The sequence below is a fragment of the Salmo salar genome, chromosome 27 (genome assembly GCF_965601325.2).
Source record: "Salmo salar chromosome 27, fSalSal1, whole genome shotgun sequence".
Classification (NCBI taxonomy): Eukaryota; Metazoa; Chordata; class Actinopteri; order Salmoniformes; family Salmonidae; genus Salmo; species Salmo salar.
Window position 1 is genome coordinate 4,336,568 of NC_138317.1, and position 21,549 is coordinate 4,358,116.

The 21,549-nt window shown below is 43.0% G+C and overlaps 1 protein-coding gene across 2 annotated transcripts in view; it reads right to left on the reverse strand.

Moving 5' to 3' along the window:
• Positions 1–21,549, reverse strand: part of LOC106588203 (oxysterol-binding protein-related protein 10) — a 159,175-nt gene that overhangs the window by 82,492 nt on the left and 55,134 nt on the right. For both annotated transcript variants that reach the window (XM_014176964.3, XM_014176963.3), the window contains exon 4: positions 15,459–15,530. In XM_014176964.3, coding sequence (XP_014032439.1) covers positions 15,459–15,530 — 72 coding nt within the window. The remainder of the gene's footprint in view (positions 1–15,458; positions 15,531–21,549) is intronic.

A 21,549-nucleotide genomic window follows, 5' to 3' on the forward strand; every position in this document is an offset into this window, starting at 1 on the left:
GCCCGTAGTAGTATTATAGTCCGATAATGGCATGTAGCAATCTTATAATTGCCTATAGTAATCTGTACTTATTATTTTCTGGAAATAATGTATAGGCGCGTCACCAATGTAATTGATCCAAGGAACTAGAGGGGAGGGTAAACCCCGCCTAGAGGAAAGAATTTAGATTTGAAAACAATGGTGGAGTAAAGCCGAGGGGATATGGATATTAGCATAAAGTGGAGGGACTATGAAACTTGAATAAGCATGAAACTGTATAAAAGGAGTGGGCTGAGACTGTGTCCGGCAGTTGCTCCATGGACCAACTCGGCTTGTTACTTTGTAATAAAGTCTATTTGAATTCACAGGCTCCGGTATCTGAGAGATATTATTGAACCAATATTTCCACAACATAAATGACAAGCTAGCCAGGAGTGGCAAAAAGGAACCAGAAACTGTGAAAATCTGCAGTTGTGGACGGTTTTGGACGAACTACACAGACAAGTGGCCACTTAAAAAGGTAAGCAAAGTTCTTGCTTAAACAGTATAGAGTTTGTGTGGTTCTCTCCAGGACTCGGCCTCAGCGGTAGGACACCAAGTGGGTCTCTCCAAATGTAACGAACTAAAGATATTGGGAGCTTTTGAATTCAATAAATGCATGCAAAATAATGCAAAATAAAAAGGGGATAAAAGCTTTGAGGGTTGCAACAGTGAAAATATAGTAGAAAAATTGCTGCGACCACTGCGGGGGGGGTTTGTGCCACATCTGATTGGCTCAGTTGAGTGGGGTTATTCATCTGTTTTATTTGGGTGGTTCATCTGACCAGTTTGTTCAGTCTGTTTGAGTTTTAATTGTTTTGTCCGATTCAGTTTGGCCGGACTTGTTTGTTCAACCTGTTTGAGGTTGCGAGTGCAATTCATTCATCTCATTCAATCAGTCCGAGTCAGATGGGTCATTCAATTTATCCGGCTCGCTCAGCCGCTCATCTGGGGCATTTGTTCGATCTCGTTCAATTCATTGGTCTGCCCTGTTGACTGTTCTGCTCAATCCATTTTGGGGTGGCAACTGTCCGTCTGCCTGGTCGAATAAAATTAAATAAAAGTCCTATGGATAATGCTCTTGTGTGTTGAAGTGTATCACTAGGGCACTGCACGGATAGGCAAAAAGACCTGCAGATACCGCTTTATTGTGTCGCGAAAATGTATCAATAAAGGACTTCATAGGCAGGCAAAAATCCTGTGGTTACCGCTTGGTTGTGTTGAGGACGTGAATAAGCAAAGGACTGCTCAGACAGGTAAAACTCTGTATAATACTGCTTTTCTGTGCCGTGGAAGTGTATCAGAGAAGGGCTGAATTTCCAGGTCGCTTAGGGAAAGCGTAAGAAATGTGTAAAAGTAAGTGTGAAATTCTTCTGTCATAGGTGGGGAAGGTGTCGCGCTCCTCTCCTGGATGGCTGCTTAAGTGCAGCCTGGTAGGGAGGACACGCCCGGTTTCCACCGGGGCAGGAGCAACAGTGAAAGAAAGCGTGAAAGAAGGATTCAGTCTGGAAGCGCACCACTCCTGGACCATCACTTAAGTGTGACCTGGTAGGGAGGACGCTCTTGGCCTGGACCCAAAGTACGAATGTATGGTGATTAAACATTTATAGAAAATGTACGTTACCAGGAGGGCTTGAGTTAAGAGTAAGTTGGGTACAGATAAGAACTTCTCAATTTACCATTCGGAGATGGTGGCATAAACCAGGAGAAAGAATCAAGTTTAAACTACGACTGATTAAACAGTGGTTGGCACAGGAAATAGTAATAATAGAAATTTGTGTAGGAGAATTCCGGATATGGACTAGCCGTCCGGACATAAATTATTTAAAAAATATATATAAAAGTGAATGGTGGAACAGAATGAGAATAGGGAACAACGAATAGTATAAGAAGCTCAAAGAGGTAAAATAAAAGAAAGCGAATGTCTAGACTAGGGCATCAAAGTAAGAGCCAAACCAAACAAATACACAGGTGCAAGACAGAACATTATCAGGTTCCCAGAAATCAAATAAAAGTTCTGAAAATAGAAGTGGAAGTGTTTATGCAACGATAGAATAGGTATCTAAATAAAAAAACTGGAAAAGCAACTCAAGTTAGAAAATATAAAAGTAACCTGGATAGAGGTAGGAGGTAATGGTCCTGTTGGAAGATATTAAAAAGCAGAGAGAGAGTGGTTTTAGATATTGGACAGTAGGGCGAATTGAATCGACATTAGAGGAACTAGCACAATCAAGGAAAATACTTTTTGTGTTAGTACCCATAGACGTTTAAGTAAAACCTTGGCTGAGACAGAGAGAACAGGAAGGGTTTGAAAAAGGAATAGGGGTTACAGGACAACAGATAAAGAACCAGATATAGAGATATCTGTAATATTGAGACAAGTGGGGTGGATAACAACTAAAAGGGCAGCGATACTAAAAACACAGACTGTTACTAGATTAACATTAAGAAAAATATTGGTAACGATAAAATCAAACATAGGGAGACCAAGAAAACAAGCGGTAGAAATGAATAGAACGGCAGAAATCCTGAGCGCCAGGTATCCCCTTATGCAGTGAAGAATTGACTAAAATATCTCAGAAATGGAAACAACGCACCAACAAAATGGGCACGAGATGGCCAGAAGGAGGAGCGTTTGATGTCACGGTGTGAGAGGAAATGGAGACGCTGATAAAATATTATAAGTGACACAGGGAAGAAGAGAGAGGACAAGAAAGAAAAAGAGGTACTGAGGATGTTTAAAAAAGAAGGAGAATGATTGTTGAAAAGTATAAAGACAGCTAGAGGAATGTTGAACAAAGACAATGAAAAGTCAGACAAGAAGAAGGTGGAATGGTTTACTGAACCTCCACCATACACCAGTGGGCAATACCCCCTGGTGTCGGGAGTGGTGGAAATAAAGGGAGAAATAGAGGTGGAAGAGGAAGACTCCCTTTTCTTTTACCTGAGAGGGCACAAAGAAAAAAGAAGGGCAGGAAAGACTGAGCAAGTTACAGAAACAAGTCCAGAAAGATTTGATTGCAATGCAGGATTGAGAGAGGCCTTTGCAAAAATGCCGGTAAAAAAAGATGAAGAATCACTGGAAGAGGACATAATAGCTGAAATGGAGGCAAAAAGCAAGACAGTGGATGGAGAAATAAGAAGGCTAGAAAAACGGTGTGTAAGGAACAAGATGGGGAGAGTGGAGAAGATACAATTGAAGTCAGAAGTTTACATACACTTTAGCCAAATAACAAATACAAATTGTTTGTACAGATGAACACGTGGTACCTTCAGGTGTTTGGAAATTGCTCCCAAGGATGAACCAGACTTTTGGATGTCTACAATATTTTTACTGAGGTCTTGGCTGATTTATTTTGATTTTTCCCATGATGTCAAGCAAAGAGGCACTGAGTTTGAAGGTAGGCCTTGAAATACATCCACAGGTACACCTCCAATTGACTCAAATTATGTCAATTAGCCTATAAGAAGCTTCTAAAGCTAAATTTTCTGGATTTTTCAAAGCTGTTTAAAGGCACAGTCAACTTAGTGTATGTAAATGTCTGACCCACTGGAATTGTGATACAGTGAATTTGAAGTGAAATAATCTGTCTGTAAACAATTGTTGGAAAAATGACTGTGTCATGCACAAAGTAGATGTCCTAAGCAACTTGCCAAAACTATAGTTTGTTAACAAGTAATTTGTGGAGTGGTTGAAAAAAATAGTTTTAATGGCTCCAACCTAAGTGTATGTAAACTTCCGATTTCAACTGTATAGCCAGTTTTAGGGAAAATGGTCTATGGCAGGGAAAGGGAAAAAAAGAGGGCTGCGGAGTAGGAGGAAGATGAAAGAACCTGAAAGATATGGTGCACAATGTCCAATTTTTATAAAAGGAACTCAAGGGCATTATGTCCCATGGGGCTCGCAGGACCTGGAAGGGTTGGTTGCCCGCCTACCTGACCTCCATGATGGAGCAGGAAAATGGATAAGGACTTTTGAAGAGCAAACCATGGGTAAGCTACTGGCTGTGGGGATCTGAAGGCACTGCTGGCGAGAGTAGTGGGAGTGGCATAGATGGAGGATGAAGGGAGGTCCAGTAACCTGAACGAGGCAATAGGGACTACACTGGAAGACGGAATAGACTTTGACACACACCGCCCTGACTTTTGGTGTGCTCTAAGAAGGGAATACCCAGCAAGGATTAAAAAGTCACTAAAAGTGGAAGCACTGGGGTAGACAGAGAATCCAGCTGCGTATCTACATGGACAGCTGAAACGATGGAGGCTGGAAACAGAACGATATCCAGAGGGAGACGCACTGATGACAACTCTGTTTCAAAACTCAGTGATAGAGACCATGCCTGTACAAGTGAGAAGCAGGCTGGAGGACATGGTGGGACTGACTTCAAAATCACACAAAGAATTATGTGACCATGTAATCAATGCAGTGGAAAAATACAGAAAGGATGAACAAAGACTCAAGGAACAAGGAAAAGACATTCAGAAGAAGCTAATACAGCTCCAGCTGGAAGAACTAACGAACAAAGGAAAAAATAAAGTCCAAGCTCCAGTGACAGCCCCTGAAGCAGAACAATGGCTACAGTCTCCTCTGGAGGACTACAACCACCTCCCGTCCAGCAGGCCCAAGTACCACCCACACCACCAGTAGTGAATGTGTATGCAAAACAACCCCAACAATGGAATAATGGCAATAGGCAACAAAGACTTCCGCAAAACAATCAGAGAGGAGGAAACAGGGGCCCGCTGGGACCACCTGGGATCTGTTGGATATGCCAACAGCCAGGACACACTAGACGAAACTGTCCTATTAACCCCTGGCAACAACAGGGAAACAGGAACCAAAATAATTGTAAACAGACTGGAGGAGGCTGGCAACAAAATCAGAAGCAACCACAGGGCCCTTTGAACCCATGGGTGGGGCCTAATCAGGGATACTAGGGATGCCCTGTGAACCCATGGGTGGGGCCTAATCAGGGATACTAGGGATGCCCTGTGAACCCATGGGTGAGGCCTAATCAGGGATACTAGGGATGCCCTGTGAACCCATGGGTGAGGCCTAATCAGGGATACTAGGGATGCCCTGTGAACCCATGGGTGAGGTCTATTCAGGGATACTAGGGATGCCCAGAGAATCCTACAGAGGAGAGTCAGTTTTCAATGATATCCACGAGAGCTGATCAAGAACCTATGCTGCAGGTTCAAGTAGAGAACAGAGGCACACCCATGATGATAGATACTGGAGCCACTTACACATGTGTAAAAGTCCAAATTATCTCCCCATGTCTGGTAAATATGCCAAAACTAGGATTCTCGGGACAAACGCAGTTAATTCCAATGACAGGTCCAGTCCGTTTAACAGCTGATGATAAATCAGCGACCCTTCCTATATTAGTGTCAGAACAAACCCCAAACAATCTACTGGGAAGGGATGCTCTATGCAAAATGGGCATACAAATGAAGTGCTCTCCTGAAGGGGTAATTACAGTGAGGGAAAAAAGTATTTGATCCCCTGCTGACTTTGTACGTTTGCCCACTGACAAAGAAATGATCAGTCTATAATTTTAATGGTAGGTTTATTTGAACAGTGAGAGACAGAATAACAACAAAAATATCCAGAAAAACGCATGTCAAAAATGTTATAAATTGATTTGCATTTTAATGAGGGAAATAAGTATTTGACCCCCTCTGAGAAAGATTTCTGGCTCCCAGGTGTCTTTTATACAGGTAACGAGCTGAGATTAGGGGCACACGCTTAAAGGGAGTGCTCAAAATCTCAGCTTTTTACCTGTATAAAAGACACCTGTCCACAGAAGGAATCAATCAATCAGATTCCAAACTCTCCACCATGGCCAAGACCAAAGAGCTCTCCAAGGGTGTCAGGGACGAGATTGTAGACTTACACAAGGCTGGAATGGGCTACAAGACCATCGCCAAGCAGCTTGGTGAGAAGGTGACAACAGTTGGTGCGATTATTCGCAAATGGAAGAAACACAAAAGAACTGTCAATATCCCTCGGCCTGGGGCTCCATGCAAGATCTCACCTCGTGGAGTTGCAATGATCATGAGAAAGGTGATCAATCAGCCCAGAACTACACGGGGAGGATCTTGTCAATGATCTCAAGGCAGCTGGGATCATAGTCACCAAGAAAACAATTGGTAACACACTACGCCGTGAAGGACTAAAATCCTGCAGCGCCCGCAAGGTCCCCCTGCTCAAGAAAGCACATATACATGCCCGTCTGAAGTTTGCCAATGAACATCTGAATTATTCAGAGGACAACTGGGTGAAAGTGTTGTGGTCAGATGAGACCAAAATGGAGCTCTTTGGCATCAACTCAACTTGCCGTGTTTGGAGGAGGAGGAATGCTGCCGATGACCCCAAGAACACCATCCCCACCGTCAAACATGGAGGTGGAAACATTATGCTTTGGGGGTGTTTTTATGCTAACGGGACAGGACAACTTCACCGCATCACGTTGAACGGGGCCATGTACCGTCAAATCTTGGGTGAGAACCTCCTTCCCTCAGCCAGGGCATTGAAAATGGGTCGTGGATGGTTATTCCAGCATGACAATGACCCAAAACACACGGCCAAGGCAACAAAGGAGTGGCTCAAGAAGCAGCACATTAAGGTCCTGGAGTGGCCTAGCCAGTCTCCAGACCTTAATCCCATAGAAAATCTGTGGAGGGAGCTGAAGGTTTGAGTTGCCAAATGTCAGCCACGAAACCTTAATGACTTGGAGAAGATCTGCAAAGAGGAGTGGGACAAAATCCCTCCTGAGATGTGTGCAAACCTGGTGGCCAACTACAAGAAACGTCTGACCTCTGATTGCCAACAAGGGTTTTGCCACCAAGTACTAGTCATGTTTTGCAGAGGGGTCAACTACTTATTTCCCTCATTAAAATGCAAATCAATGCAAATCAATTTATAACATTTTTGACATGCGTTTTTCTGTTCAAATAAACCTACCATTAAAATTATAGACTGATCATTTCTTTGTCAGTGGGCAAACGTACAAAATCAGCAGGGGATCAAATACTTTTTTCCCCTCACTGTATAGATAAAAACGGGACTAAAACCTACAAATGGTAATGACAAAAGGAACAGCAAATATGTATTGGTTTGGAGAATTTAAGATAGAAATAGATAAAACTGTAAAGAAGTGGGGAAGGTTTATCCAGGCTCAGATACCTGAAGCTGATAGAGCAAAATCAGAGTATCACTGCACAATGCAGTATGACCCCTACCAAGATCATTTATTACAACAACTTTGGATAATAAATGCAAATGGAAAATCAGTACCAATTATGTCCCAGTACATAATTATAGGGAAACAGGGGGCAGCAATGGATGTAATGGACAGGGATGTTTCAGACTGTGGAAAAATGTTACAATATTTCTGATTCCGTTCCACACATTACATTGCTAGTAAATAAGGGAGCTATAGTAAAAGATTTAGGTCCCATGATGAAACAAGCAAAAATTAGCAAGTGGAACAAAATACTATGCACTGACAAAGCCTTTATTAAAATACTGGCCACAACAGTAATGAATGGGGACCCAAAGGAGGTAGAAGTTAGAGCTAACCAACAAGTACAATTAGGAGAAGGGATAGCACCAGATAACCAGCAGAGGCAGGAAATAGAAAAAACATACCAGAAGGGGTGTCACAACATGACACAGACGTTGGATTAGTAAAATCAGCAAGTCCTGCATTTTTTTGTGTGCCCCTGGCGGAGGAGTGCAGACATCTGTTTGAGTTTACGTACAAATGAAAAAAGGAAACATATACAGTTGAAGTCGGAAGTTTACATACACCTCAGCCAAATACATTTAAACTTTTCACAATTCCTGATATTTAATCCTAGTACAAATTCCCTGTCTAAGGTCAGTTAGGATCACCATTTTCACCATTTGGGTCAGAAGTTTACATACACTCAATTTGTTTTTGGTAGCATTGCCGTTAAATTGTTTAACATGGGTAAACATTTCAGGTAGCCTTCCACAAGCTTCCCACAATAAGTTGGGTGAATTTTGGTCCATTCTTCCTGACAGAGCTGGTGTAACTGAGTCAGGTTTGTAGGCCTCGTTGCTCGCACACGCCTTTTCAGTTCTGCCCACAAAATTCTCTATAGGATTGAGGTCAGGGCTTTGTGATTGCCACTCCAATACCTTGACTTTGCCACAACTTTGGAAGTATGCTTGGGGTCATTGTCCATTTGGAAGACCCATTTGCGACCAAGCTTTAACTTCATGACTGATGTCTTGAGATGTTGCTTCAATATATCCACCCCCACAACATGATGCTGCCACCCCCGTGCTTCACGGTTGGGATGGTGTTCTTCAGCTTGCAAGCATCCACCTTTTTCTTCCAAACATAACAATGGTCATTATGGCCAAACAGTTTTATCTTTGTTTCATCAGACAAGAGGACATTTCTCCAAAAAGTACGATCTTTGTCCCCATGTGAAGTTGCAAACTGTAGTCTGGCTTTTTTATGGCAGTTTTGGAGCAGTGGCTTCTTCCTTGCTGAGAGGCCATTCAGGTTATGTCGATATAGGACTTGTTTTACTGTGGATATAGATACTTTTGTACCCGTTTCCTCCAGCATCTTCACAAGGTCCTTTGCTGTTGTTCTGGGATTGATTTGCACTTTTCACATCAAAGTATGTTCATCTCTAAGAGACAGAACGCATCTCCTTCCTGAGCGGTATGACGGCTGCGTGGTCCCGTGGTGTTTATAATTGCGTACTATTGTTTGTACAGATGAACGTGGTACCTTCAGGCGTTTGGAAATTGCTCCCAAGGATGAACCAGACTTGAGGTCAACAATTTTTTTTCTGAGGTCTTGGCTGATTTATTTTGATTTTCCCATGATGTCAAGCAAAGAGGCACGGAGTTTGAAGGTAGGCCTTGAAATACATCCACTGGTACACCTCCAATTGACTCAAATGACGTAAATTAACCTATCCGTAGCTTCTAAAGCCATGACATCATTTCAAGCTGTTTAAAGGCACAGTCAACTTAGTGTATGTAAACTTCTGATCCACTGGAATTGTGATACAGTGAATTATAAGTGAAATAATCTGTCTGTGATGTGAATGGTTTTGACCATTGCGCAAGGGGGGAAATGATAGAGGACGTGACAAGAAAAAAAACAAAAAAACAAGGACACTGGTCACCATATCTACAGGCAATGGTAGATGATACACTAATGAGATGTGAAGTATATGCTCGAAAACAATGTACAAAAAGGGATAACCACACCCATAGGCCACATTCCAACATATAGTAATAGACTGTGTGGATATGATACAGAAGGTAAATGGTAAAAGACACATGTTGGTTATAATAGATAGATTTAGCAGTACCATCAGCAGATGTGGGATCCGGAACAGTGATCAATTTTTAACCAGAGAAGTAATACCCAGAATAAATGGAACCCTCAAGGCTAAACTGAATAAAATCTGTGCTAGCGCAAAGCTTAATTGGGTGGATGCACTAACACTTGATCTAACCCCGCATGAAGTGCCAGTTCTAAGAGGGCCCTATAAAGGTCCCTCATCAGAGCGATTAGAAATGGAATTAAAAGGATATGTGAGACAACTAACTGCTATCCATTAAGTTATTTATCTCCAGGAAAAAGAGCGAAAACCTGAACCAGGACCAGATGTTCCCGGTCCGGTGATCACAGGAGATTGGGTCTACATCCGAGTGTTCCAGAGGAAATGGAACAAACCAAGGCAAGAGGGTCCCTACAAGGTGGTCCTAGCGACACCAACAGCCATCCAGGTGGAAGGAAGCACTACGTGGTACCATCTAAACCACTGCACCAGAGTTCCGGAAGGGATCGGTGAGCGACCATCGAGCCATGAGGAAGCAGAGGATGCTGATACACCAGGCAGGAGCCTGGAGGAAACAGAATGAGAAGAGGACCAAGGCGCAACTCCCACAAGCCAACAGACACTCTCTCCTGAAGATCCAGTCAAGGGATGGGGAGGAGTGACATGCACGTTGCTCCTGATGGCATATCTACTCTGGCAGATACCCCAGACAGGGGCACTTACCAAGGAGATGGAAAAACAAGAAATAGAGGAGGTTGACTTCCCCATCATCGACTTCTCTGCTCTCTCATGGTCCCCCTAACAGGGATCTGGTATAATAACGACTATGGAAGGAAGCAGAAGAAAACGACTGGTATGAATGGGCTCAATATAGAGTGTCTAAATTAAGACAGACACATTTCTTATTGTGTGTGCCTTCGCCACTGAAAGAATTAGTGGTGGTACCTAATCTTATGATTATAGGGACTGTGCTGACTTTAATCAAAACGTTTGCTATTTGAGAAGATCAGAAAGGCCTTATTGTCCAGCTGAATGTTTGTCATATTTGGGTAATCCACACTATCAAAGATACTACAACCAAACAGACTGGGGAAAATGATGTCGAGAATTGGATGTATGGGTGGAAGCATAGAAGTTAGAGACCCCATATAAGTATCGAAGAGACTATAAACAACCATATGAATGTTTTATCAGCACAGAGATGGGGAAGTTAGGAGGCACATGTGAGACTACATGAGACCTACCTGAGACCTACGTATCAAGCAGCCGGAAGTTGGGTGGGAAAAGTAATTACTCACGATAGTTGTCAAAAATCAAACTCTAGCACTACCATTAATTGCACCATATGAAGAACCGATTGTGGTAGTAGCAGATTTCTTCTGGATATGTGGAGGGAAAATATTAAGGGCAACATTACCAAAAGGATGGACAGGCCTTTGTGCAGGGGTTAGGTTGATTCAACAGGTAACGGTCACTGAATGGAATCCTAGTGATACGAAGCAACAAACTACAAAACATAGAGTAAGGAGAGAATATAAGTCTGACCCCAAGGTCTATTTAGATGTAATAGGACAACGTAGAGGAATCCCCAAGGAATATAAAGCAAGTAGATGAGGTTAAGTCAGGATTTGAATCAATATTTCTTTGGATATCACCAAACAAAAACCTAGAATGGATAAATTACATTTACTATAACCAACAAAGATTCATTAATTATACAGACTCTGCATTGACAGCTTTGGGAGAAGAAGTACAGGCCACAAGCAGAATGACATAGCAGAACAAGCAGGCCTTGGATTGGCTCTTAGCAGAAAAAGGTGGAGTTTGTGTTACGTTTGGCGATGAATGCTGCACCTTCACCCCCAATAACACTGCCCCAGATGGTTCATTTACTAAGGTAATGACCAAGCTGAAAGGACTACGACCTGAAGTAAAGGTCAGTGCTGGACATGATTCCTGGGAAAATGGGGAGCAATGTTCGCAAAAATAGTTGCAAAAATGGTAATCATGGACAGGTGTAGCACTAGTGATGATGGGAGTGGTTTTCTGTTGTGTTTGACCTTTACTGAAATCTCTCCTGATCCAAACCACAGTAAAACAGATGACTGTACAGACAGTTATTACCAACCCACCTGTGGAGGTGTACCCTGTCCCTGGAGCTCCAGGACAATACACCAACAAAAAGGGAAAGCCCTGTATTGCTAAAGGAGGACCTTTGGACTGTCCATTTGGAAATCCTGCATGGTTATGGGGAGAAGCTCCAGGGGGAGGATGGGCTTGTCGTACCTATCAACAACAATAACGACAATTGTTCAAGACTGAAATAGATGGTGAACTTCCTGACATATATCCAGTTCTGGACTATGTCAAGGATAATGAGGATCCTAATCCTCATCACAGGTTTCAACCGAATGTAGGAGCACATTGGCACCAACAGTGCCTTAAAAGAGGGTATTGTAAGTGGTGCCCAATGGGATGGAAAGAAAGAGATGGACATTATCATCATATTGAAACATAGGATTGTGCAATGTGTCAAAGGCGTGATTGCCCATTGTATTGTGATGAAGAGTGTGTTTAGTGAATATACAGTCGTGGCCAAAAGTTTTGAGAATGACACAAATATTAATTTCCACTAAGTTTGCTGCTTCAGTGTCTTTAGATATTTTTGTCAGATGTTACTATGGAATACTGAAGTATAATTACAAGCATTTCATACGTGTCAAAGACTTTTATTGACAATTACATGGAATTGAGGCAAAGAGTCAATATTTGCAGTGTTGACCCTTCTTTTTCAAGACCTCTGCAATCCGCCCTGGCATGCTGTCAATTAACTTCTGGGCCATATCCTGACTGATGGCAGCCCATTCCTGCATAATCAATGCTTGGAGTTTATAAGAATTTGTGGGTTTTTGTTTGTACACCCGCCTCTTGAGGATTGACCACAAGTTCTCAATGGGATTAATTAAGGTCTGGGGAGTTTCCTGGCCATGGACCCAAAATATCGATGTTTTGTTCCCCGAGCCACTTAGTTATCACTTTTGCCTTATGGCAAGGTGCTCCATCATGCTGGAAAAGGCATTGTTCATCACCAAACTGTTCCTGGATGGTTGGGAGAAGATGCTCTCGGAGGATGTGTTGGTACTATTCTTTATTCATGGCTGTGTTCTTAGGCAAAATTGTGAGTGAGCCCACTCCCTTGGCTGAGAAGCAACGCAACACATGAATGGTCTCAGGATGCTTTACTGTTGGCATGACACAGGACTGATGTTAGCGCTCACCTTGACTTCTCCGGACAAACTTTTTTCCGGATGCCCCAAACAATCGGAAAGGGGATTCATCAGAGAAAATGACTTTACCCCAGTCCTCAGCAGTCAAATCCCTGTACCTTTTGCAGAATATCAGTCTGTCCCTGATGTTTATCCTGGAGAGAAGTGGCTTCTTTGCTGCCCTTCTTGACAGCAGGCCATCCTCCAAAAGTCTTCACCTCACTGAGCGTGCAGATGCACTCACATCTGCCTGCTACCATTCCTGAGCAAGCTCTGTACTGGTGGTGCCCCAATCCCGCAGCTGAATCAACTTTAGGAGACGGTCCTGGCGCTTGCTGGACTTTCTTGGGCGCCCTGAAGCCTTCTTCACAACAATTGAACCGCTTTCCTTGAAGTTCGTGATGATCCGATAAATGGTTGATTTAGGTGCAATCTTACTGGTAGCAATATCCTTGCCTGTGAAGCCCTTTTTGTGCAAAGCAATGATGACGGCACGTGTTTCCTTGCAGGTAACCATGATTGACAGAGGAAGAACAATGATTCCAAGCACCACCCTCCTTTTGAAGCTTCCAGTCTGTTATAAGAACTCAATCAGCATGACAGAGGGATCTCCAGCCTTGTCCTCGTCAACACTCACACCTGTGTTAACCAGAGAATCACAGAAATGATGTCAGCTGGTCCTTTTGTAGCAGGGCTGAAATGCAGTGGAAATGTTTTTTGGGATTCAGTTCATTTGCATGGCAAGGAGGGATCACTCTTCATAACATTCTGGAGTATATGCAAATTGCCATCATATTGCACATGCTTATACACAGTATGTTAAAAGGACAATTGGCTGGATCTTTTACTTCTTTCTAGCTATGTGTGAAAGGAGATGTTTGGTCCTGATTCCCCAGTATGGGTGAGAAAGAGGAGCAATGTTCGATAAGGAGAAAGGGAGGCAGATTGCCTCCATAGCAATACATACAGTGTCACGCTCGTCGTTAGAAATGGACCAAGGCGCAGCGTGCGTAGAGTTCCACATAGTTTAATCAATTGAAACTCCCCAAACAAACAATAAAGCACAAACGAAACGTGACGCAAATGGCGTGCTCACAGGCAACTAACCAAAAGACAAGATCCCACAATCACAGGTGGGAAAAGGGCTGCCTAAGTATGATCCCCAATCAGAGACAACGATAGACAGCTGCCTCTGATTGGGGACCATACCCGGCCAAACAAAGAAATAAGAAAACTAGATTGCCCATCCAAATCACACCCTGACCTGACCAAATAGAGAAATAGAAAGGCTCTCTATGGTCAGGGCGTGACATACAGAAGGTGCTTCTCCTTCTCACTTGTACTGGATCAAATTTAAGGGTTGGCGGGAATATATGGGTGTTTTCTGTTAAGAGAATGTGTTTCATGTTAAAAGGCTGAACAGCACTAAAGGGAGTAAGCAAAGGTACTATGTGTAATCCTGGGATTAAGTGTACTTATTGGTATAATTCTATAATGGCCTATAGTTATCTGTACTTAATCCTATAATGGCCTGTAGTAATATTATATTCCGATAATGGCATGTAGCAATCTTATAATTGCCTATAGTAATCTGTACTTATTATTTTCTGGAAATAATGTATAGGCGCGTCACCAATATAATTTCTCCAAGGAACTAGAGGGGAGGGGTGAAACCCCGCCTAGAGGAAAGAACTTAGATTTGGAAACAATGGTGGAGTAAAGCCGAGGGGATATGGTTATTAGCATAAAGTGGAGGGACTATGAAACTTGAATAAGCATGAAATTGTATAAAAAGAGTGAACTGAAACTGAGTCCGGCAGTTGCTCCATGGACCAACTCGACTTGTTACTTTGTAATAAAGTCTATTTGAATTCACAGGCTCCGGTATCTGAGAAATATTATTGAACCAATATTTCCACGACGTTAGCAAGTTTGGTAGGCTACTATTGATCATCAGCAGCATCAGAGCTTGGAGAAGCCTAGTTACCGTGACTAAACGGTCACATGGAATTTGACTGCGTTCATGGCTCGTGACTACTGGTGTGCTGTGGAGGCAATACAGTCACCATAATAGCCCTAGTATGAAATGCTTAACAGCTTTTTTAATACAAAGTGTTAATCTCCACCGAAAGCATAAATAAGCAGCTAACCTGAGGAAAGCGGCGTTTACTTATCAGTTGTACACCCAGCATTGGAGATAACATACTGTAGAACAGAAATGCCCTCGTTCCCCAAATGTATTTCAGTGCTCAGGCTAACATGGAGTCATTGTAGATGGTGTATGCTAAGCCAGGAATACATCTTAGCCTTCGGAGGAAATGCAATACTGATTTCTGAAGTAGAATGGGAAGCTTAGACACGATTAGACTACGCCGGTTGCATGGTAATGACAACTTGTGCCCTCTGTCACGGTATAGGAATCCCCCACAAAAAATGCTTTTGACAAGAAATAAAATCCTCATCTTGCTCTTCCCCCTCTTCTTTTGGGAGCCTTTCCCTTGGTGATCCAAGTTAGGGAGTATAATTGGACTTCTCTGTCTATTCAACTGTGCAGCACTTTTTGAAAAAGTGAATGTGGTTTGAGAGTTTGCAATTACATTTTTCAAGCTGGTATGCAACAATATAAAGGCGTTTTCTTTACTTTTAAATATATGGATAAGTGCAGAAAGTGAGAACCAGGACACAACTAGAGATAAAGACATGGAGAACCGTATAAGTGTATGTATGCCTACAGTATATAGAGAACTGAAAGTAGGCAGGTGTTTATGCTGGGCCAGTTGTTTGTACAGAGTCAGTAGCTGAGGTGTGGATGGGTGCATCGGGACTCACCAGCCCCTCCTGGCTGCCTCCCGTCGTTCTCTCCACACTCAGGTGCTCATCTGACCCCTTCAACTTCCACACCTAAGGCCAAACACAAAATAACAGATAACTCAGTACATTGTCATGTTCAGTAGGTTGGGAAATGGAAAGATACTACCTGAACTTGTCCAATAAGAAAAGTTATTTATGTTTTCCATTACAAATCTATGTGCCCTACTGAACATGACCCAGATGCAAAACGGATGAAGTTTCTTCCTTCCGCTGTTTAAATTAACTAGTCGGCTCACTACTATACAGTAGGTTCTGAATCTCTACTGTTTCCTCCACAACCCAGTGACTTACAAACCAGGCTGTCAAGGCCCACAGCAGAGATCCAGAGGATGGGGTAACTCCATAATGAGGCTGACACTCCACTGGCTCCACTGTCAAATGGAGAACCAATGTACCCCAGACAGACAGTGCATAGACAGCACAGAACAACAACAGGGCTGAACTGGAGCTCCAGAGATGGTGAATGCATGGTCTGCTTTCCTCTTATCTAACATACCAAGAGAGCAGAAGTCCATTACCAGCCATACTTCTGCAAATTCAAAACATTCCCCAAATCAAGTCTACATTGGCACTGGCTGAAAACTAACCATTTACATAAGGAAAACGGGTCACTCTGATTGTCTTTTTGACAGGAAACAGGAAGAATATTTCTGAGAGTTCCTGTGCCACGAGGCATGGGTGGAGGAAATGGGGGTGATGCATCATGGAGAAAGAGAGAGGAGATGCAGACAGACAGAGAACGCATTGATTGTAGACTGCTGCGGTGCACTCACACAATCAGTCTGAGGACATGGAGAGATGTTGGGGGGGGGGGGGGGGGGGGGGGGGGAGAAGGAAAGGGATAGAAAAACAGCACTGAAGAATAGGCTACTTGCTGAAACATTTTCCAACAAAGACAGCACAATATGCTGGAGTAGAATAAAAAAACTAAACACTCTGGTGGCAGTCCTGAATCACCGTGACCTCGATGTGAATATGACTTTTCCCACACAAAAGCTTTTGAAGTCAAAAGGGTTTCCCTTTAAAAGCTATTGCCAGGTGGCACGTACCCAGATTACCTTACACTCAAGCAGAGAATCAGGGATGATAATGTATTCAAAGGGAATAGCTGACTCATAAGGCCTACTGGAGCAGCTGCAGGGCCCTATGTGAGTCCATAACCAGCCATACTTCAGCAAATTATATACACTCCTCAAATCAAGTCTACATTGGCACTGGCTGAACATAAACTAATTTACATAAGAAAATGTGTCTTTCTGGTGTCTTTCTTTTTGACAGGAAACAGGAACAATATTTATGAGTTACAGTGCCACGAGGCATGGGTGGAGGAAATGGGGGTGATGCATCATGGGAGAGAGAGAGAGAAGATGCAGACAGACAGACAGAGCATTGAATGTAGACTGCTGCGGTGCACTCACACAGTCTGAGGACATGGGGAGATGGTGGGGGGGAGAGAGAAAGAGAGCGAGCGAAGGAAAGGGAGAAGAAAACAACACCACACGTATGCTGAAGAATAAGCCATTTGCTGAAACATTTTCTTACAAAAACAACACACTATGATGTAGTAGAATAAAAAAAACTAAACACTCAGGTGGCAGTCCTGAATCACCATGACCTTGAGTTGAATCTGACTTGCACAGACTTTCCCACACAAAAGCTTTTGAAATCAAAAAGGGTTTATAGGTTTGGAAGGGTTCCCTTTCAAAGCTATTGCCAGGTGGCACGTACCCAACTTCGCTCTCACACTCAAACAGGCAGAGAATCAGGGATGATACTGTACTCAAAGTGAATAGCTGCTAGCCCTAAGGGAGGAGATAGCAGGAGAGTTAGAGGGGTAGCGGTGGGAGGAGTAGGTGTACGAGGGGTGCCAAGATAAGATGGGATCTAATAGAGAGGATCATTCTGCGAGGTGATGGTACGCATTCATGTCTACACTAGAATTACTCATCTGGTACACAGTGTCTTCAGAAAGCATTCACACCCCTTTACTTTGTTCACATTTTGTTGCGTTACAGCCTGAATTTAAAATGGATTAAATTGAGATTTTGTGTCACACACCACACACACAATACCCCATAATGTCAAAGTGGAATTATGTTTTTAGAAATGTTTACAAATTAATAAAAAATGAAAGCTGAAATATCTTGAGTCAGTAAGTATTCAACCCCTTTGTTATGGCAAGCCTAAATAAGTTCAGGAGGGAAAAGTGGCTTAAAAAGCCAATAAATTGCATCGGCTCTGTATGCAATAATACATGATTTTTGAATGACTACCTCTCTGTACCCCACATATAATGCACAATCTGTAACGTCCTGCAGTTGAGGAGTGAATTTCAAACACAGATTTAACAACAAAGACCAGGGAAGTTTTCCAATGCCTTGAAAAGAAGGGCATCTATTAGTAAATGGGAAAAAAAATAAAAAGCTGAATATCCCTTTGAACATTGTAAAGTTATTAATAACACTTTGGATGGTGTATCAATACACCCAGTCACTACATAGATATATGCATCCTTCCTAACCGAGTTGCCAGAAAGGAAGTAAACCACTCAGGGATTTCACCATGAGGCCAATGGTGAGTTTAAAAACAGAGTTTAATGGCTGTGATAGGAGAAAACTGAGGATGGATCAACAACATTGTAGTTACTCCACAATACTAACCTAAATGACAGAGTGAAAAGAAGGAAGCCTGTACAGAATTGAAGACACTAAAGTAAAAATGCAAGAAATGTGGCAAATAAATTAACTTTCTGTCCTGAATACAAAACGTTATGTTTGGGGAAAATCCAACACAACACATCACTGAGTACCACTCTTCATATTTTCAAGCATGGTGGTGGCTGCATCATGTTATGGGTATATAGAATAACTATCTTCAAGGTAATGACTCAGGACATCGGTTGTGAGATGAAAGCTTATTTTTAGTAATAATACTGGTTTACTTGTACATAACTGACGCTATCACTTTTCTTTTACTTCCTGTCGCAAGGCATTCTGGTACTTGCGGTCAATAGCGTAATCTAATACATCAGAAATATGTACATAGTTCTCTCAATATCCATCACATGAATTGTAATACAATTACTCTTGTACATATGTAAATAACTGTAAAAGAAAAATATCTTTAGATACAGCTCAATGAATTAACTGTAAACATTAACTCTGTAACCCATTTAAGTGGCCAGGTCGCAATTGTAAATGAGCTCTTGTTCTCAACTTGCCTACCTGGTTAAATAAAGGTGAAATAAATAAATAAAATAAAAAGTTACAACATCCTCCGCCCGATGAACAACTGTGTTCATCTAAATCTCTAAGCAGTATATCAACTGAATAGGTCTCCTCAAAGTCCCTGAGGCAGTTCGAACTGAACATGACTTAAGTAGGCCATCTCGGCCTGGAAACAGTTCCTCAAACTTCCCAGGTTTGTCTGGGTGTGTTATCTTCTCCGATGATTGCAACGTCACTCACTTTCAATGGGGTGGGCTGTGGTGTGTCACAGTGGTGTGATTACTTTAGATCCAGCAAGTAGTCTCTTCGCCAGCTGTTCCAGAAGCTGGTCACAAGTCTCTGCCTGTACTTCCATCTGCGTGCCATTTCCTCCTTGTTGAGCTTTGGGTGCTGAGTTTTCTGCCTTGAACAGTTCGTCAGCAGTCAGTTCACCTTGCATCTTCCTGTTTGTATGAGCATTGGCTATGAATCTCTTTATCCAGGCGGTCACTCAACACTCTTCAGTTTGCTGTACCTTTCAAGCTCCAACACGGGTTCAGTGCTGTCTGTGCTGTTTGATGTGAGCTGTACAGTCACCAGGTCACTGGACTTGAGTTCTGTATCCACCTCTTCTGGATCCTTGTCGTCATCAGTCTCCTCCGACTAATTGGGTGATGTCAGAATGCTGGGTCCGTTCCACCATAGCTGGCTCTGTGTCAAGTTTTGAACAGTTTGTCCTCTTGTAGGGATGTCGGCTGGATTTATTTTCCCTTCCATATGTGACCATGACTCTGGATTGGTCAAGGACTGGATCTCTGTCACTCTGTTTGCGACAAACTGTTTACATTACTGAGCTGCAAATCCAATGCAGCACAATCATAGAGTCTGTCCACATTTTGATCTGTTTTTGTTCCATTTTCAGTGTGGTCATGAGTGTTTTTGCTATTCTCGCTCCAATCACAGCTCCCATGAGCTCCATGCGTGGCAGTGTACTTTTCTTGAATGGGGCTACCCTAGACTTTGATGTGACTAGATTTGTCATTGTTTCTCTGTCTTGTGATTCACCTTGCATGTAAGCTACAGCACTGTAAGCCCTTTCATTTGAGTCACAGAACACGTGTAGTTTCAGTGTGTGGCTAGTTCTGAACAATACTGTTGCCATTCTCATGTCAGTTCAGATGGTCACTTCATCCCAGCTGAGTCCTCACTCCCACATCTCCTGGAGCATTTAATTGACCCTGATGGTGAAGGGGATCAGGAAGCCAAGAGGATTGAAGATGCGTGCAGAATACTTCTCATCTGGTCCCGGTCTCCACACTAAACCTAAAACTTTGAGCACTACTCTTTGTGTTTCTAGCGTCAACGGGTGGTAAGTTGTCGTACTCCCCTACCATTTTGTTTTCAGTTTAGGAGAGTTAGTCATCCCCTTGCAGAGGTCTGTGCCTGCAGTCGACACCATTCGTTTTGCAGTTGTCACAATGTAAGCCTCTTCAACATCGCGTGAACGAACTTGCAATGAAGTCATCTACATAGAGTGACTCTCTCAATCTCTACAACTTCTGGTTGTTCTGTTTCATATTGCTTCAGGTGCTTCCTGAATGTAGCTGCGAGCAAGAATGGACTTGGGGAAGCTCCAAATACCACTCTTTTCATCCTCAGCACACGCAGCTCCTCTTCATTTTCTCCCCTTGGTGGGCCTGTGAGCCATAGGAATCTCACGGTGTCTCTGTCTCTCTCTGCTAGGGATATCTGCAGGAAAGCCTTCTTGATGTCTGCCATGAATGCGATCTCATGTAGTCTGAAACTATCAGAACGCAGAGCAGATTCGGATTCAGGTTCGGTCCTGTGAGTAGACAGTCATTGAGGGATGGACAGCCATCGTCATGGGACAAGATATCAAACACCACTCTGTTTTGTCGTCACCTTGTCCTCCCGGAGTACTGCATGGTGAGGTAAGTAGTATTTCATGTTGTTTGCGCTTGATGCGTTGTCCTTGGTCACATCCTATGCCATATCCTGTTGTAAGTAGTCCTCCACAACTTCATTGTATTTGCTGTACAAAGTCACATCCTACTTCAGTCTTTTCTTCAGACCTTCAAACTGTTTCTTGGCGATTCTATAGTTGTCTTGGAGTTCTAGCATTTCTTGTTTACATGGCAACTCCACATGGTCTAGTCCATCTTTGAAGGTGGTTGTTCTCTCGAACCTCTGTAGAGCCTCATTTACCTCTGTGTTTTCTCGCTGGTGATACCCAGAGACTCAAGCTCCCAGAATGCATGCAGTAGCTTGGAGTTTAGTGTGTCTTCATCAAGTGGGATGAACATGCATATTGCCTCGGCGACACTTGACATGGACACGGGTCCCTGCACCGACCATCCAAAGGTGTACTCTAAAGCAACCAGCGTCTCTGTAAGTCGCTCCACTCGGCCTGATACTATTTGACAGTAGTAGTCTGCTCCTATCAGGACAGAGTTTAGGATCATTGTCATCTCCTGGAAAGTCTGCGAGCTGCAGTCCCTTTCTATTGAGCTCATGTTGAATATGCTCACCAGGAACCTTTACCACATCTGTGCACACTTGTGGGGTTTCAATTGCCTCCATTTCAACTCTCTGCTGTTTGTCCCAGACATTCTCTTCAATGTGTTGTGTTAGGACGTTGCTGGAGCAGAAGTTGGGAAGAGTGAGTACCTCTTCACAAGGTTTTCATGTATGAAGCTTCTCTGACTCCATCTAATAAGCAACGAGCCATCTTCCTGCCCAATGGGCCTTTTACCCATGCCTTTGCCGTTTGTAGCAACACAGTGTTCTGTCCATCTGGTTTCATCTTCACTGAATGGGGAATA